Source organism: Bubalus bubalis, chromosome 9 (assembly GCF_019923935.1).
Source record: "Bubalus bubalis isolate 160015118507 breed Murrah chromosome 9, NDDB_SH_1, whole genome shotgun sequence".
In the NCBI taxonomy this organism is placed as follows: Eukaryota; Metazoa; Chordata; class Mammalia; order Artiodactyla; family Bovidae; genus Bubalus; species Bubalus bubalis.
Window position 1 is genome coordinate 53,383,462 of NC_059165.1, and position 19,735 is coordinate 53,403,196.

General features: G+C 43.6%; 1 protein-coding gene and 1 non-coding gene across 16 annotated transcripts in view; both read left to right on the forward strand.

The window, feature by feature from the left end:
- Nucleotides 1-17,777, forward strand: part of PPP2R2B (protein phosphatase 2 regulatory subunit Bbeta) — a 704,283-nt gene extending 686,506 nt beyond the window's left edge. For 13 of the 15 annotated variants that reach the window (XM_044947515.2, XM_044947519.2, XM_044947516.1 and 10 more), the window contains 2 exons: nucleotides 9,494-9,585; nucleotides 12,449-13,169. In XM_044947515.2, the coding sequence (XP_044803450.1) occupies nucleotides 9,494-9,585; nucleotides 12,449-12,728 (372 nt within the window). In that variant the 3' untranslated portion in view covers nucleotides 12,729-13,169. Of the gene's footprint in view, nucleotides 1-9,493; nucleotides 9,586-12,448; nucleotides 13,170-13,769 lie in introns of those variants that run through there. The other 2 variants (XM_044947514.2, XM_044947513.2) reach the window with 2 other exon arrangements.
- On the forward strand, nucleotides 9,050-9,122 carry TRNAG-UCC. The gene has a single exon. It is a non-coding gene; the product is annotated as a tRNA-Gly (tRNA).
- Nucleotides 17,778-19,735: the final 1,958 nt, after the last annotated feature.

Below are 19,735 nucleotides of genomic sequence, written 5' to 3' on the forward strand. Positions count from 1 at the left end.
AGTGTCAAGGGGGCCACACCCAAGCTCATAAGAACAGAGCACAGAAGCAATATTTGAAACATGAAGAGAGAAGCAGCTAATAGGATGTGTCTTAAGTTCTTTCTTGCTCTGCTCTCTAGATGTTTCTTGAGTCTGTGTCTTACCCTTTTCTTTCCTCTGATGGCAAAAACCCGATCTTCTTTACTTAAGCTTTTTCCTACAATAGAATACATATATGCATCATACCTTCATAGTCGATGATCTTTTCCTATAGATGTCCTCACTTGAAAGCAGTCAGGAGCTTCCAGAATGTAGGTGCTGGGAGGAGAAAATAAGGGCTCAGACTAGGTTTTCCCTTTGAGTCCTTCCTAACTGTTGTCTTTTAAGATTTAGAGTTCTTGGTAATGTGGTTCCTGCAATAACGGGCCAACATTTTCAAAGTGCACATGCTTTGTTTGATACTTATCACTCACCTGTGATGTTCCTGTAAGACAAATTTCGTAGGGGAATGGTCAGTAATGGTTCATAAAGAAGGGGACAGGCTGAGCCAGACCTTAAATGGCACACCACTGCCCCATTCTTAACCCTGAATGCTCTTCCCCTTCAATTCTAATTATCTTCAAGGCACTATTTGGTACTCCCCCTACTGAAAACAGAAATTTGGGGTGACTATACTGAAATAAAATAACATTCTATTCCCCTCTTATAATTTTATAATTCCTTGATCATTGCAGAACTCTGAGAAGCCTACCTCATAGAAATCTGCGTAACCAGGTGTTTCCAAAACCTCTTCTCTCCCTGCTCAGAACACTCACAAGTATGCCTTCCCTTAAAAGTGCTCCTTTCAGTCGGTGGGAATGTAAATTGGTACAGCCACTATGAAGAAGAGTATGGAGTTTCCTTAAAAAAACTAAAAAGAGCGCAGAAACAATATTTGGAACATGAAGAGAGAAGCATCAAATAGGCCAAGTCTTAAGTTCTTTCTTACTCTGCTCTCTAGATGCTTCTTCTTATGTCTATGTCTTACCTTTTTCTCTCCTCTGATGGTAAACAGTTGATCTTTGCCTAAGTTTTTTTTCTACAACAGAATATATATGCAGCATACCTTCATAGCCAATGATCTTGTCCTGTAGATGTCCTCACTTGAAGGCAGTCAGGAGCTCCCAGAATGTAGGTGCTGGGAGGAGAAAATAAGGGCTCAGACCAGGGTTTTCCTTTGAGTCCTTCCTGACTTTTGTCTTTTGAGACTTAGTTATAGAGTTTTTGGTAATGTGGTCCCTGAGATAAGGGGCCCACATTTTCAAAGCACACATGGATTGATACTTACCACTCACCTGTGGTGTTTCTAAGACAAATGCCAAAAGGTGGTCAGCAATAGATCATAAAGAAGGGGACAGGCTGAGCTAGATCATAAAAGAAACACCACTGCCCAAATGATAACCCTCATTGCTCTGCCCTCTTCAATCCTATTTATCTTCATTGCACTATTTGGTACTCTCACTACCCAAAATATAAATTTGGGGTGTATATACTGAATTAATATTCTATTCCCCTCTTATAATTTTATAATTCCTTGATTATTGCAGAACTTTAAGAAGCCTGCATTACAGAAACCTGCTTAACCAAGTGTTTCTCCCTGCTCAGCACACTCACATGTATGCCTTTCCTTAAAAGTGCTCCTTTCCGTTGGTAGGAATGTAAACTGGTACAGCCACTGTGGAAGTTCCTTAAAAAACTAAAAAGACTGTTACCACGTGATTCAGCTGTCCCACTCCCATGCATATATCCAGAGAAAACCATAATTTGACAAGACATATGCACTGCAGTATTCATAGCAGCACTATTTACAGCAGCCAAAACATGGAAGCAACCTATATGTCCATCACCTGTCACTGATAAATGGATAAGGAAGATTTGGAGTGTGTGTGTGTGTGCATACACACACAATGGAATTAATACTCAGCTGTAAAAAAAAGAATGAAATATTGCCATTTGCAGCAACATAGATGCATGCAGAGATTATCATACTAAATAAGCCAGAGTTAGACAAATATCATATGATATTTATATGGAGGTTCTAAAAGAAAATTATACTAATGAACTTTCACATACAAAACAAATAATCCTACAGACATAGAAAACAATTTTGGTTACGGAAGAAAGGGTGGGAAGGATAAATTAAGAGTTTGGGACTGATACATACATACTACTTTATATGTGAGAGAAGGCAATGGCAACCCACTCCAGTACTCTTGCCTAGGAAATCCCATGGACGGAGGAGCCTGGTAGGCTACAGTCCATGGGGTTGCGAAGAGTCGGACACGACTGAGCGACTTCACTTTCACTTTATATGAAAGAGATAACCAACATGAATCTACTGTATAGCACAGGGAACTATACTCAATATTATGTAATAATCTCTAAGGGAAAAGAATCTGATAAAAAGTAGATATGTATATATACAAAATGGGAAAGGGGGGAATATTAAATAAATATATAAATTGGAGTTTGGGATTAACATATACACACTGCTATATATAAAACAGACAATGAAGCACAGAGGATTATATTCAGTATTATGTACAAACCTGTATGGGGAAAGAGTCTGAAAGAGAATAGATATATGTGTAAATGAATCACTTTGCTTTATACCTGAAACTAACACAACATTGTTAATCAACTATACTCTAATGTAAATAAAAATAAAATTTAAACAAATTTTAAGGACTGGTCCAGTGTTTAGGAATTCTGTCATCAACTATTTGTGCCTCCCCTGAGCAGGCAGACATACAGGTGATACTCCTAGGTCTCTTAATATATCCATCAGCTGATCTCAAGCATGTTTCCAAGAATAAGAAGCTGCAGACTTAAGTATAATGAGCTCTTTTCACATTCTCCTATAGAACAGGAGTTGACAAACCTGTGAGCCAAATCTAGCCCCGCATCTGTTTTTGGAAAAACAGTTTCACTGAATCAGTCACACCTGGTCATTTACCTATTGCCTACAGTTGCCTACATGCTACAAGGGCAGAGTTGGGTCATTGTGACAGAGACCTATGGTTCACAAAGCCTAAAATATTTATTGTCTGACCCTTCACAGGAAAAGTTCATCAACCCCTAAAATAGAAGAACGAAACAACAGAGTTTAATCTTGCCAGGCTAGAGTGGTCTATCAGCTATACACAGCAGGCTCCGCAAGTACATGATGCAAGAACCTCTGTGTTGGGAGACAGCCTAGTGTTAAGAGGGCCATACCCAAGCTCATAGGAACAGAGCAAAGAAACAATATTTGGAACATGAAGAGAAAAGCATCTAATAGGATGAGACTTAAGTTCCCTCTTACTTTGCTGTCTAGATGCTTCTTGTGTCTGTCTTACCTTTTTCTCTCCTCTGATGGTGAACAGTCGATGTTCTCTGCTTAAGATTTCTCTTTATGACAGAAGATATATATATATGGCTGCCCTTGTGGCTCAGTTGGTAAAGAATCTGTCTGCAATGCAGGAGAGCTGGGTTCGATCCCTGGATTGGGAAGATCCCCTGGAGAAGGGAAAGGCTACCCACTCCAATATCCTCTCCTGGAGAATTCCTTGGATTATACAGTCCATAGGGTCACAAAGAGTCGGACCTGAGTGACTTTCACTTTCATATATATATATATATATATATATATGTATGTATGTATATATGCAGCATACCTTCATAGTTATTGATCTTCTCCTGTAGATGTCCTCACCTGGAGTTGCCAGAAGTTCCCCGGAACATAGATGCTGAGAGGAGAAAATAAGGGCTCAAACTAGGTTCTCTCCTTGAATCCTTCCTGACTTTTAGTTATAGAGCTCTTCGTAATGTGGTTTCTCCGCTAAGGGGCCCACACTTCCAAAGCATGCACGTTTTGATATTTATCACTCACCTGTGGTGTTTCTGTAAGACAAAATTCCAGATGAATGGAATTTTGAAAGAAATATTGGTATAAAGAAAAAGATTGGTGTGTATATATACACAACATATAAATAAAAATTGGTGTGTATATATACATGTGGTGGTGGTTTAGTCACTTAAGTCGTGTCCAACTCTAACACCACCATAGACTGTAGCCCACTAGGCTCCTCTGTCCATGGGATTTCCCAGGAGAGAATACTAGAATGAGCTGCCATTTCCTTCTCCAGAATATCTTCCCTGTTCAGGGATCAAACCCACAGACCTGCCTCCCCTGCACTGGCAGGCAGATTCATATACATCTTCAGCCAAAAAAAGAATGAAATAATGTCATTTGCAATGACATGAATGGACCTAGAGATTATCATACTAAGTGAAATAAGTCAGAGAAAGATAAATATCATATATCACTTATATGTTGACTCTACAAAAAAAATACAAATGAACTTATATATGAATCAGAAATAGACACACAGACATAGAAGACAAATTTATAGCTACCAAAGGGGAAAAGGCAGGGGGGATAAATTAGGAGTTTGGAATTGACATATTTACACCACTCTATATAGAAGATAAAAGATACAACCAAAAAAGTCCTACTGTACAGCACAGGGAACTATACTCAATATTTTATGTAATGACCTATAAGGGAAAACAATCTGAATAAAAATACACCTGAAATTAACACAACACTGTAACTCAACTAAAACTTCAATTAAAAGATACTCAATTAAAATGGTACCTTCAATTAAAAGGTACTCAAAAAAATAAAGTTTGAGGAAATATTGGGGGAAAAAAGTGCCCCATAACAGATAAAAGGAAAGAGTAGGGGGAGATAAGATTTAAAAGAGGATCTATTTTGCTCATCTCTTTCCTCCAAAAGGTAGGCAATCTGGAGTATGAGGATAACAAATGTGGCTTCCTTTGCCTACTGGATTAATTCCAGCTTGCCATTATTCCCCTTCAGAAGCCCACTCTTCCTTGTGTCCCTCTGTTACACAGATCTTGGAAGCAAGTCAATGATAAAGTCAAGAAAAGGCAAGAATTAGGCTTGCTGTCTAGAAAATAGATCAATTGTTGAGGTCAGTATCTTCCAACCATCAGAAGAAAAGTACGACCTCCAGTGGATGTCCTTACCTCCCCCATCCCTCTCTTCCAAGGAAATAGTCTGCTAACTGGGGAGAAAGAGAATTATAGTGAAGACTTACAGTCAAGGGTTAGGCAAACTATGACCCAGAAGTTGCCACCTGTATTTGTAAATAAAGTCTTATTGGAACACAACTCTTAACTCATTCATTTATGTATCATGGCTACTTTTGCATTACAAAGGTACAGTTGGATAGTTGTAACTGAGGCTACATGACCCACAAAGTATAAATATTTATAATTTGGCCCTTTTCAGAAAAAGTTTGTGAACATCTAGCATCAGCCCTTTGTCCTGGGACTCTTCTGCTTTACCTAAAGATTCTTCACAATAAATAGAGAACTTCAACAAGCAGAAATGGCCCTACAAACAAAATGGCCTTCCCTATCAGATCTGAGACACTCCTAATATGCACAAGAGGTGGTAGGAGAGGAAGGGAGGACAGTGAGTGGAGAGGAAGGGAAGACAGTGAGTTAATTTATAGCAGAATTCCGAAGCTTAGGACACAAGCCGCCCTTATTCTCCCCATCTAACAAAGCCATAAGCCCAGCTGCCAATGGATTCACTTGTCACCATAACCCTGAAGCAGATACCCTGAAAAGGACCAGAGCTATTTGGGAACACGAGCGTAAGGGTGAAGGAAGTTAATTTGCAGAGTTAGAAATCCTTACCCTGTCCAAATAACTCAGAGAGCTTTTCAAATACCCCAGACATCTAATGGAACATGGAGTGAATCTGACCTCATTCCTCTGCCCAGGGCTAAGCACACAGCTGAGCCTGAGCTCAGCATCTGCCAGAACCCTGGCGCAAGGGAGGAGAGGGGCCCAGGCTGCAGAAAAAGAAACATGAACCATCACTCTTCATCTAAACCAAGTCAAACTGTGCTTTCCATAACACCTTTCTGCCTTCACCCAATTCTGTCTGCCTCTTGGCCTGACTTCAGTTCATCATCACAGCTGTCTAGGACTGAGACTCTATGTGAGGCGAGGCCAATGAGGCAGAGCGAGTGGGAGGCAGATTGCTAGAGCAGGCAGGAGCAGGTGCTCCAGAACCCAGACCCCTGGTTCACTTCCCATTCTGTCATTTCCTTTGCTGTGTGATCTTGGACACATGATGTCATACCCTGCAGTTCATGCTCCATTAAAGTGAAGAGAATGACAGTACCTACAACCTAAGATGATATTAGAGATGAGATGAGATCTTATGGATAAAGAGCCCGGCTAATAATAACAAGCTGGCATGTTATGTATGCCTAATGTCATTACCACTCCCCACAACGGATCTCAGGAAGAACTGAAAATGGCACCCAGATTACTATGCTCTAAGCCTCAGTCATCTGCCTACTTGCCATCTTCACCTGAGTTGCTGAATGCAGCTGGAGAGAAACACCCAACCATGCTGACCAGACTCATTTGAAATTCACATCTGGGTGGCTAACAAACACGTGAAAAGATGCTCAACATCACTCATTATCAGAGAAATGCAAATCAAACCCACAATGAGGTACCATCTCACACCGGTCAGAATGGCTGCTATCAAAATGTCTACAAACAATGCTGGAGAGGGTGCAAAGAGAAAAACCCTCTTACACTGTTGGTGGGAATGCAAACTAGTACAGCCACTATGAAGAACAGTGTGGAGATTCCTTAAAAAACTGGAAATAGAACTGCCATACGACCCAGCAATCCCACTGCTGGGCATACACACTGAGGAAACCAGAATTGGAAGAGACACATGTACCCCAATGTTCATCACAGCACTGTTTATAATAGCCAGGACATGGAAGCAACCTAGATGCCCATCAGCAGACGAATGGATAAGAAAGCTGTGGTACATATACACAATGGAATATTACTCAGCTATTAAAAAGAATACATTTGAATCAGTTCTAATGAGTGGATGAAACTGGAGCCTATTATACAGAGGGAAGTAAGTCAGAAAGAAAAACACCAGTACAGTATATTAATGCATATATGTGGAATTTAGAAAGATGGTAATGATGACCCTGTATGTGAGATAGCAAAAGAGACACAGATGTAAAGAACAGACTTTTGGACTCTGTGGGAGAAAGTGAGGGTGGGATGATTTAAGAGAATAGCATTGAAACATGTATATTAACATATGTGAAATAGATCACCAGTCCGGGTTCGATGCATGAGACAGGGTGCTCAGGGCTGGTGCACAGAGATGACCCTGAGGGATGGGATGGGGAGGGAGGTGGGAGGGAGGTTCAGGATGGAGAACACCCATGGCTGATTCATGCGAATGTATGGCAAAACCCACCACAATATTGTACAGTAATTAGCCTCCAATTAAAATAAAAAATAAATAAATAAAATTCACATCTGGGGACTTCCCTACTGGTCCAGCAGCTATGATTTTGCACTCCCAATGCAGGAGGCTGGGGTTCAATCCCTAGTCAGGGAGCTAGATCATGCCACAACTAAGAGTTTGCACGCCCCAACTAAAGATCCCGAGTGCCACAACAAAGGTCGGCATAGATAAATAAAATGTTTTTAAAAATTCACATTCAACAACTTCAAGCAGCCCTCAGTGCCTTCCAGGAGCCGAGCACTGTTGCCAACCACCTCCCCGCCCCTGGCCTTTTTCACGCTCAGCTGATAACCTTGCTTCTTATTTCACTGAAAAATAGAACCAGGAGAGGATTGCCACACAATCCAGGGCTGCACTGTGCACACCAGCGTCTGCTGGGTGTTTTCCCCTTGCACAGACATCTCCAAATTATCCAGCCCCGAAGTGAGCATGGCCACTCCACCCTTCCGCTTGCTCGAAAGCACGCTTCAGGAGCCATCTCCGACTCCAGTTCTCCTCTCCACACGTGGCAATGGCTCCATCCGCAAGTCCTATCAACTGTCCTTCCAAACTCGTCAAGGCTCTGGCCACCTCCCACCACTGCTCACCTTGGTCCAAACCATCATCTGTCAAGCAGGTCACACCCGGCCTCCCTGTCTCTGGCCCTGCGGGGCTTACACTCTGTCACAACACAGCAGGCGCAGCACCCCGTCCATGACGTCTGCTCACATCACTCAGAGTAAGGGACCTACGGGAACTGGTTGGCACATGCCGAGGCCCCCCACTCTACTTCTTGCTACCCTCTACCCCACCGCCTCCAGGACTCCTGCCTCTGGGCCATTACATTAGCTGTTCTCAATGCTTAGTAGCTCAGTGGTAAAGAAACCACCTGCAATGCAGGAGACCTGGGTTCAATCCTTGGGTTGGGAAGATCCCCTGGAGAAGGACATGGCAACCCACTCCAGTATTCCTGCCTGGAGAATTCCAGGGACAGGGGAGCCTGGCTACAGTCCATGGGGTCACAAAGAATTGGACACTGGGTGACTAACACTTTTTTTTTTTAATTTAAACCAGAGCCAATTATACAGAGTGAAGTAAGCCAGAAAGAAAAACACCAATACAGTATACTAACGCATATATATGGAATTTAGAAAGATGGTAACAATAACCCTGTATGCGAGACAGCAAAAGAGACACAGATGTATAGAACAGTCTTTTGGACTAACACTTTCATTTATGCTTGGAAAGCCTTTCCCCAGATACCACTGAGATGCACTCATTTTCTCCAGGTTCCTGCTGCAATGTCGCCTTCTCAGGTGAACTTGACTACTCGCCCTATATAAATAATCCCCCAGAGCTCCCACTACCCTTTTTCCACTTTTTTTTGTTCTCATTTTATCACCATCTAAAATATCTTACACTTGTTGCACAGCAGAAACACAACATAATTGCTGTAAAGCAATTATATTCCAGTTAACAAATAAAATTTAAAAATCAAAAAAAGAAAAATATCTTATGTATTTACTTAGCTACACAGTCTCTTCCCCAATACTGGGAGGAAAGCACCCCAAGGGTATTCTGTTCATGGCTCTATCCCAAGCATAGAGCTGGCATTCAACAAATATTTATTGAATAAAAGGCTGAATGAATGGTGTCGTCTAAATGGGCTAAGAGACTTCCCTGGTGGTCCAGTGGTGAAGACTCTGCACTTCCACTGCAGGGAGCATGGGTTCGATCCCTAGTTGGGGAACTAAGATCTCACATGCCACGCTGCACGGCAAAAAATAAAAAGTTTTTTAAAAGATACTGACCAAAAGTAAATAATAAATAGGCTTAGAGAATGGGAATCCCCTGCTTACTGGGCCCTGTTCTATGCTACTATCTATGTAAGTAAGTTTGTTTAATCCACATGTGCCATGTAAACAGCTCACCAAACCATCTTAAAGTCCCAAGGCTGAGAAGGGCCATGCCTGTGCTAAGACCCAGAACTATCTGAGTCAAGCCACATTTACACTGGAAGAATGAACAGCTCCCATCCAAAAAGGAGCTTCTCACAGAGGAATCATTTTTTAAAATATTAATAATTAACACCCTCTTAATGTGTTTTCCCTGCTCCTCCAGGTTCACGACTACCTCCGCAGCAAGCTGTGCTCCCTCTACGAAAATGACTGCATTTTTGATAAATTTGAGTGTGTATGGAATGGGTCAGACAGGTAAGAAAGGTCTGGTGGCTGGGAACCTTCCACGGGGGGCCCTCTCCTTGCACCGGCCCTGGGCCGTGTGTCCTAAGGGGGTGCAACCAAAGAGCCATCAGAATCGGCCCTGAGGCCTGGCAGGGCTGCACCATATGGCCCAGCGGGTGACCTCGAGGTCGAGTCTGGAAAGGAACAGGCAATGGCTGAGACCCTGGACTCCTCTTTCAGAACTGGCTCAGGTGACCCTTTAACCTCACAAAAATCCTACCTTATACAGGCAAGACTCTCCCAGAGCTGGGTCCATATACCTAAAATGAAGCTCCCCTGGCAAATTTTAAGGATGAACTATTCCAATGACTGTAAAGTGTGCTGTCTGGATGGGAAATTATCCCTCAAGGCTGCCTGTAGAGACTGGCCTAAGGCCTGGTGGTCATGAACTGAATTCTCATCAGCCTCATTTATTCTGTGCCCTCAAAGAGATTTATGACTATTAGAGTCCTTTGGTTTCGTTTTTTTTTTTTAACTTTACAAAATTGTATTAGATTTGCCAAATATCAAAATGAATCTGCCACAGGTATACATGTGTTCCCCATCCTGAACCCTCCTCCCTCCCCATACCATCCCTCTGGGTCGTCCCAGTGCACTAGCCCCAAGCATCCAGTATCGGGATGGTAACAATAACCCTGAGTATGAGACAGCAAAAGAGACACTGATGTATAGAACAGTCTTATGGACTCTGTGGGAGAGGGAGACGGTGGGAAGATTTGGGAGAATGGCATTGAAACATGTATAATATCATCAATGAAACGAGTTGCCAGTCCAGGTTCGAGGCCTTTGGTTTCAACAGTACTTCCCATTACCTCCCAGCAGTTTCCTTTTGGCTTGACGAATAGATGCTGCTGTGATTTCCAGGAGAAGCCAGCACAGGCTACCAGGGGCTGTTCCTTAGTGAAGGCAGCAGTCATACTGAAAAGCAGGGAAATTCTATCACTGCAAAACATTCAGAGGCAAGCTTCTAGTGAGCACAGGCTCTACCTGTCTGACCCCTGTTGGGTTTTTTGGGCCAGTGATCCAAAACCAGCCTTCCACTCAGCAGGCCTAGCGGGAGTCACCACATGGTAGACGACCCAGATCACACCACCCAGTTGGTGGAGGGCAGAGGGCCCAGAGCAAAGCAACTGTTACTTAGTTGAACAAAGGCCCTCAGGGGAAAAGTAGCTATCCCTGCCCTGTTATTTTATTTTCATTTCCATCGGTAATTTATTCATTGTTCATTATGAATAGATTTTTAAAAATATTTGTGGTTATTTTTGTTCAAGTTCCCCTTCTATCTTAACCAAGATTCAAAACCTATACTTACTAGGTACTTTCACACATCATGATTTTTTAATCCTGACCACAATCCATCAAGATTGCTTTCACTGTCCCCATTTTACAGCTGAGGAAACGGAGGCTCAGCCAGATACTAGTTTAGGAGCTTGGGCAGATCACTGTAAGTAGTAGAGACAAGAGGAAGAATTTAAATCCTAAAATGAACATTCTTTCCACCACATTACAGTTTCTTTCCATAACCGAGAAATTGTTATTTTTGGTCCAGATAAGGTTGAGATTACCTTTTTCCCAAAAAAGACTTTCTCCTAGGTTTAAAAACAAATCGGGTGGTGGTAATGGAAGCAGAGGTCAATGCGTGGGAAGCAATAAGGCCAAATGGCTTAATGCTTGTGCCCCAGAGTCTGGCAGATGTGGGCTAGAGGCCCAACTTGGCTACTTACTGGCTGTGTGACACCATACATGCACTCACTTTTCCTCCTGTGCAAATCTCTTAACATGGAATGATGGAAAAGGAAATGAGGCTAGGGGTAAAGCACTCAGCACCCCCACGTGATGAGATAATAATTGCTCACCCTATGATAGATCCACACATTTCATGGCATCAGTTTCCCAGGCAGGGTAACAAAATCTAGCCCTTGATTAATTTCCGGGACAACTAACAAATACCCAAAAACTCAGCCCCCTGGCCATGGATCAATCAGTCTCATCAGTTTTCCTTCACCTTCCTCTAATCCAAGACGAGATGCAGTGTTCTCCCATCCTAACCAGCCAGTCGGAGCCTCACCCACAAATAAGGCCAAGCCCACCTCTCCAGGGTCAGCTATAAGAGGGTGCTGCTTGAGGGACGTTATGTTTCCCTTGGCCTGTCACCTGTCCAAACTGTCACCATTAAGTAGAGTTGGTCCATGGCTTCTGAGAGGCTCTTGGCAACCCCTGCTCTCTTCATCAATGAGAGATACTCCTGAGAACGGATAGGAAATCATCTGTAAGTTCACTACAAAGGCTTATTTCCTCATCCTACACCCTTTTAACAATTCTAATTTTTGTTTACTCCCTCCCAAGACCATGATGAGATCCACTTTTTAGATAAGTTTTCAGAAAAGGCAGAATTTCGATCTAGTTCATAGCAGGAGGAGGACATGATGTCAGCATCCCTCAGTGCTGATGCGGGAAAACCTTATCAAGTCGGGCAGCACGGTCACTCCTAAGACCGCCATGCTCTAAATGAACGTGGTACAAGGACGGCTATTTTCAGCGTTCCTACTCGCGTGACTTGACTGCAGCCTCAGAATCCTGATGTGAAGGAGGTGGGCTGGGATCATTAAAACCACTAGACTGACTTATGGAACAGAATAACCTAAAGGAATTTATTGATAAATAACAAGGAGGGCTATCATCAACCCTTCACCCAGCCCAAGAGCTTGTTTGTCTTAGTGCTTCTAAAGTCAATGGTCACACTACCAAGCCTGCTGCGGTTTTTGGTCTCTTAGCTGGAGAAAGTCCACGTCTATGACACTCAGTCACTCCCTGTTTCCTCTCTGCCTTGCAGTGTCATCATGACAGGCTCCTACAACAACTTCTTCAGGATGTTTGACCGAAACACCAAACGCGATGTTACCCTTGAGGCCTCGAGGGAAAACAGCAAACCCCGAGCTATCCTAAAACCACGCAAAGTGTGCGTGGGGGGCAAGCGGAGAAAAGATGAGATCAGTGTCGACAGTCTGGACTTTAGCAAAAAGATCTTGCATACAGCTTGGCATCCTTCAGAAAATATTATAGCGGTGGCGGCTACAAATAACCTATATATATTCCAGGACAAGGTTAACTAGGAGGACAAGGTATTACTTAATAATCTCACATACTGAATACTAGTCAAACACGTTTTTAAATGTTTCTTTGGGTGTTCATTTGATGCATCGACTTTAATTTCCCTCTGCAGGAGACAATTGGAATAGAAGTCCATGGAGTCCAACCTTCCCACATCCCCAGTTCTAAGAAACTTTTGTCAAACCCAGTAGGTTCTGGGACACTTCTGTTTAGAATCGAGAGCTGCCAGCTAACAGTAATTCTTCCATAGTTGACTTGAATTTCTGATGCTTTTATTGCCCCGTTTTCTCTGGTGGGTCCAGTGTTTTGTTTCTAGGTGTCTGCTGAGATAAAATGAGGTTGTCTGTAGTATTTAAAGAGAAAAGAGATAAGTTTTTTTTAATTAAGCAATTCCATTTGATTGAAAAAAAAATTCAACGAAAAATAAACACTGTTTACTCTTAGAGAAATTCTCCTTGTTTTGTGACAAATCAGAACCAGTCAGCACTCCCCTGCCCCTACAGCACTTCTTTTTCTTTTTTTTTTTTTCCATTTTCTTTTTCATGATTTCACTTGAGCCAGAGATTTATTTCACGAGGCTGTGAAGAGGATGCAGAATGGGAAAGGGAAAGGACCACATCAACAGTGCTATATTCTTTTTTGTAAGTGCCATAGAAACAGCCTGAGAATTTGGCCAGGAAACCCCATGAATGCTTCAGGGGACATCAAGAGAACACTTCGCTTCTCAGAGTTAGCTTGGCAGGGCCCTGTGGGGCCACATTCCATCTGCCGCTTTGTTACTCTTGCTTTTTGTCATTTTAAATGGCTCCATATAATCCTCTACTTACACGTTCCTTGGCTTTTTCCCTTCACCCTTTTCCAGCTTATTTATTCCCTTGACTTCTAAAGGCCGAGTCCTTGTTGTTTATGATCTGGCTTCTAAATGCAGCAGTAAGCTGAGGGGCTGGGGCACCTCCCTGAGAAAATGTGTCTCCCAAAGCAGCCCCCGCCCCCTTTCCTGGGTTTTCTAACCCAAAGTAACACTCCATCTATCTCCACTACAGCGAGAACAAAAACAGCCAATGAAAAACGCTGCTCTGTAAAGGCTATTCAAGTGCTTCTGACCCACCATAAGTTTACCATCCAAAAAAACAGACCAGAGGGCTCTTCTACAGAAATGGAATATGGAGGAATCAAGAAGCTTTGACATCAAAGTGAAGTCTGCTTGAAACTGTAGAGGCTGGTTCATCCCCTGCCCCTCCTGCCCCCTGCCATTGAGGAGTCAGACATGTAACTTCCACAAGTTTCTCTGCGGTGCACCTCTGGGAAAGAGACTAAATTAATTCAAAAGACAGAGAAATTTGAGGCTCAGGGAGGAAGTGGGAGGTACTCCAAGCTGGGCCTGGGCTCCATGTCTCCATTCCTGTCACCATGACTCATCTCCCCTGACTTACATTTAGTGACTAGGAAATGGCTTGAGATGAGGATTTTCCTTTTAAAGAGAAATTTTCTTTCGCTTTGTATATTTATTAGAAGTCCCAACTTTCAAGTGTAATTTGTTTTGGAAGAGAGAAAAATAGTGAAAGAACCATCTTTCAATGCTAAGCTATTACCCACTTAATAACAGCTTTTTGGCAAGGAAACAACTATCACTTAAGCGAACACTTTTGCAAGATGCGGCTCAATTTCAGAAACGTTAAAATATGAAAAAGTACGTCTCAAAACTGAGGGAGCATGTGGATGAAGACATGCCTTTTTTTCCTCCATGTTTATCTTTCCTGCAATAAAAGTCCTGGTGGAAACTCCCTGGGCAGGATTCCTGGCCTGATGGGGACCAGGTTCTTGGAGGAGACCCAAGAAAGCCACAGAAACTTCTCCAACTCACAGAGAATCATGGTATCAGGACAGACAGAAGGACCAGCAGGCTCCTGTCCTGAGCTGACCATCAACTTCCTCACAGCCTTTTCTCTGCTTCCTTGAGACTCAGCCCCTCTATCTGCACCAGCTGACAGGATGAATCATTGTTCCTCAAAATTTAGCATCGACCTACCTATATACTGTTACTCATTTCACACTTAAGTGACCTTTTCTAAAAACAAGACATAGCCTCCTCCCAACAAAGAATGTTCATGAAATGTCAGCTTTAATGTTTTGTTCTAACACTAAAAGAATCACATAACCATTAATGAAACAAACATGTACCCATTCACCACCTACAGGCAATTTGTGAACCCCAGGATGTGTGTTTACCAAACTTGGGGAACACTGAGTTCTGATGCTGCAGAACACTGAAGCTTTTGGAGGCATTAGAGACTTGCAATGGTCAGTAGTCCACAAATTGGGAGTCGAGCTTGCTTCTCAGAACATATGCATGAACAATTCTGGTCACGGCTTTAAGGGGTTCACAGGCCCACCTACAACCTATCTGTGGCCTTTACCTCAAAGCTCTTACACTAACGCAATGCCTTCAGCACACAGATGTACACTTTGCGATCTGCAGAGTGGGAGGAATTTGCAGAAGACATCAATGCTAAGAACAGAGGGCCACCATCTTCCCCATTACCCCAAACAAAGGAGCCACCAGAGCCAACATCCTCAACTCGCACGTGGAAACAAGAGGGGAAGGCCCTAGAGACCAGGCCTCAGCAGCAGCGCCCACCACCATGCTTTAGCAGTGACCTGCTCTGTGCCAGTTATGGAGCCAGGTATTTACACTTGCCATCTTCTTCCACCCCAGTGCTGGTGATCTTCTTGGCTGATGGTGCCTAGAAGTCAGTCCCTTTTCCAGCTGACGCTCAGAGTTACCTGGAAGCTGACTTACCACCTTTTCAACAGCTTCTTGGGCTCTCAGATCCCTGCCCTGCAGCAATAGTCTGTTCCTGAGGCAACAGTCCATTCCTGATATTTTAACAAGCAGTTCAAAAGCTGAACTTTGGCAGACATCCACACTTTCACTTCCAGAGGAAGAAGATGAGTTTGAACAAAACAAAGAAGGAAGACACAAGGCAGCCTGCAGCAATGGGGTGTCCATAGGTGAACGGGCAGTAGGAACCCCCGTGCTTCCTAACTCCTTAGTGTCTGGCTTCGGCCTTCAGGCTTCTATCAGGTACTAGTGGGGCAGGGGAGTACCTCACCCTCTCATGGGCCTCGTAATTAACTCAACATGTATTAGGCAACCAGCACATGGAATGTGAAACAGTTGTCAGTGAAAGGAACAAAGGTGAAATTACGATTCTTTTAGCTCAGTGACCTGATGAAGCAAGTCAGCTGTCTCACATATATTTCTTTTGAACCTGCAGGGCCCATTATAATAAAAGTTAGACCCTCAATTCTTCATCACCAACAATGTGGGAGACCATTCCCCTTCCTTCAAACCTACAGAGCAACTACCCAAAGCTTCCCTCTGAACCCCCAACCCTGCGCCCCATTCTTTCATCAGCCCCTCTGCTGGCTCATCCAAGAGTCAGGAAAGCCCTAGACTGAAGACTCCTAGACTGGAGTCCACAGCCTGAATGAAGGAGACCTTCCTAATTTGTCTTCTTCCATGATGGCCGTGTGCGGATGAGGATGGTCTGTTTTAACACTACCCTCAAAAACACAGCAGCCCCTGGTTCACCCCGGGAAAGAGTCACACACTGTGCCTCTTGTCACACCTTAACTGTCCTCTTGCCTCTGCATTTCTAAGTCAAGTCTCGGGAGCCACTTTCCATGGGAATGACTCGCCTGGTCAATGGAAAGAACATGGATCGAGGGGACAGGAAATGCAAATCCTGCTCCTGGCTCTGTGGAGTAACTGAGCACCCTGGGCAAGTCATTCAGTGCCTGCATCAGTCACATCACCTGTAAAACGGTCAGAAAGCCATCAGCCCTCGCTCATGGAGTGATGATGAGGGACATAAGAAACTCATTTGTTTATAACTGCTTTGATAAGCTTAAAGCCCCACAGAATAGTAACAGCAACAATATTCACTGAGGACATATAACTGATTTCTCCTCATCTCCTTCTCTGAACCCCATGAGATCCGTGCCAGCGTTATTTCCATTTTTGCCACTGAGGAAATAGATTCAAGTTTTGAATGTAGCCTAAGGCACATAGCCAGTAAGTGGTAGAACCAGGTCTCCAACTCAAGGTTTCATACTCTAAAGCCAGAGTTTTTTAAATATGTTTCTTATATATGAGGGTAGCTAACACTTACCGAATGTTTGCTATGGGCCAGGCTTGGTTCTACAAATTTCCCAAGTATTAATTCATTTACCTCCAAAACTCTAGACACAGATACATTATTGTTCCCATTTTACAGATAAGGGAACAAAGAGATGATATAACTCGAATAAATCTGTACAGTTCACAAGTGCCGAAGCCAGACATTTTGGTCAGCGCTCTTATCCTCTCTCCCCATCTCATGTGTGTATGTGTGTGTGAAAAGAGAGAGAGAGAATATATATATATAGAGAGAGAGAGAGATGGAAGTTACAAATTAGAAAACAATTCCAGTAACATCCTGTAAGTTCATCAGGGTTAAATATTTATTGAGCTCCTGGTATGTGTCAGCCCTAGGCACGGGGTGGGGGTTCCTGACGTGTGTAAGCCACTGGTCACCGCCGTCCCAGAGATGACAGCCATGTGTGCTGGGGACATATTTACAATGTATACACTGCAGAAATGATACAGAGAAGGAAATGGTTAACTCATGAGGACTGGTAGTTAAGAAAAAGTTTCTTGGAATAAGTGACACCTAAGCAGAGCTCTAACGCAGTTTTCTCAACAATGAACACATGGACATCCCTGATAGTCCTGGGGTTAAGACTCTGCATTTCCACTGCAGGGGGCACAGGTTCAGTACCTGGTTGGGAAAGTTCCAGATGCCCATGGTGCAGCCAAACACACACACACACACACACATCCAAGAGAAGAACAACATATATGAGTTACTGAAGCAAGAATGGATTTGGCATGGGAGCATGAAATCAATATTTCTCTACTTCTATTAAAACACATTTTCAATTTTCCAAAACTGACCTACCCCTTATTTCTTTCATTCATCCAATAATAAATATTTATTAAATTCCCATGTCTAAGGACTGTTTAAATGTAAAAATAGATGGAAGGAAGGAATAAAAGGAAACCAATAGTTATGAGCACTTATTAGGTAACAGGTATTGGGCAAGGCACTTTTTTAAGTCCTTACCATCACTTGATGGGTGAATACATTATTCCATTTTTCTAGTTGATGAACAGATTCAAAATTGACACAGTCACTGTGACAAAGCCAGATGTTTTATCTAGACCTGCCCTGACCCTGATCCTGTACTTCTTTCAAGGGAATGCATAGCTATCTTGTCTTGTTTCTTTCCACTAGTGAGGATATTCACAAACCATCGCTCTGCAACCAAACACTGCCTGACAGCTAACCAGGAAAACAAATTTCCTCTGTCATCAAAGCAGAGAGTGAGGTCAAGTGGCTCCCAGAGGTCTCCAACCCCTGACCCTGACCTTATTATTCCTGTTTAACCATCCCCCCAATTTAGACCTTCCACGCCCCATTGGTTAAACTGCTGGTGGCAGAACTAAGGTGATCTGTGTCTCCGCCAATTCCTGCCTCAGATGCTGTCAAAAGCAGTGATCGCTGTGGGATCAGAAACAGGAGTTTGGTGATTGTTTCCAGATTCTCAGTCCACTCCCTACCCTGTCAAGCTTGATCTCTTGGATGGACAGACTATTCCCCACCAGAGCCCCTCTTGCCATCTCAGAACTCCCAGTTGCAATCCCAGTAATTTGGCTTGCTGTACTCGGTTTGAGTTGAAGAGAGCATTTCTCCTGAACTCATCCTTGTGTGGGAACCCTGAGACCACAATAAAGTGGGACCATCCATAAGTCCTGGGATTCCTGCTGTCATTAGCTAGTGAGACACATCTCCCAATCAAGACATTAAATTCTAGTGGAGGCCAAAGGGAGTCCCAGGAAGGCTGGAGCAGAAGCTAGGGGAGAAGACTACCTCAGTGGCAAAGGTAAAAAGCAGTATTGGGGCACTCTGTAAGCAGTCTCTCAGCTGGGTGATTTTCATGCATTCAGTCCTCAATAAACAGTTAAAAGATGGGTCATGCCAACCCCTGTGCTAGAGTGGTCTTAGGGAAGGAGTCGTGACAGTCCCTGTCTTCATAGGGCTTACGGGGTCATGGAAGAAGCAAGCAAGCTCCCAGGCAATGATAGCAGTAGAAGATCAAGAAGGTTAAGAGCCCAGGGTCTAGTCCAGTGGTTAAAAATCCACCTGCCAGTGCAGGGGATGTGGGTTCAATATCCCCGGTCCAGGAGGATCCCACATGATGCAGGGCAACTAAGCCTGTGTGCCACAACTACTGAGCCTACACATCACAACTTTACTGAAGCCACCGAGCCTAGAGGCCATGCTCTACACAAGAGAAGCCACCGCAATAAGAAGCCCGCATACCACAACGGAGAATAGCCCCCGCTCACTGCAACTAGAGAAAGCCTGTGCACAGCAACGAAGACCCAGTACAACCAAAAACAAATAAATCAAGTTTTGTAAAAAAAAAAATTTTTTAAGGGCCCAGGATGCTTGCCTGGGTTGAAGTCTAAACTTCACCACTTAAAAGCTGAAAAATAAAGGTAAAAATGGCCCCGTCTCATCAAACAGATGTGAAGATTCCTAGCCAACAGTCGACACACGTTTCTTGCTCGTGTTCTCCTAGTACTATACAATGGCATGTGTGTGCCCTCCTTGGAGAAGGCAATGGCACCCCACTCCAATACTCTTGCCTGGAAAATCCCATGGACAGAGAGGCCTGGTGGGCTGCAGTCCATGGGGTCGCTAGGAGTCGGACATGACTGAGCAACTTCACTTTCACTTTTCACTTTCGTGCATTGGAGACGGAAATGGCAACCCACTCCAGTGTTCTTGCCTGGAGAATCCCAGGGATCGGGGAGCCTGGTGGGCTGCCGTCTATGGGGTTGCACAGAGTCGGACACGACTGAAGCGACTTAGCAGCAGCAGTAGCAGCATGCCCTCCT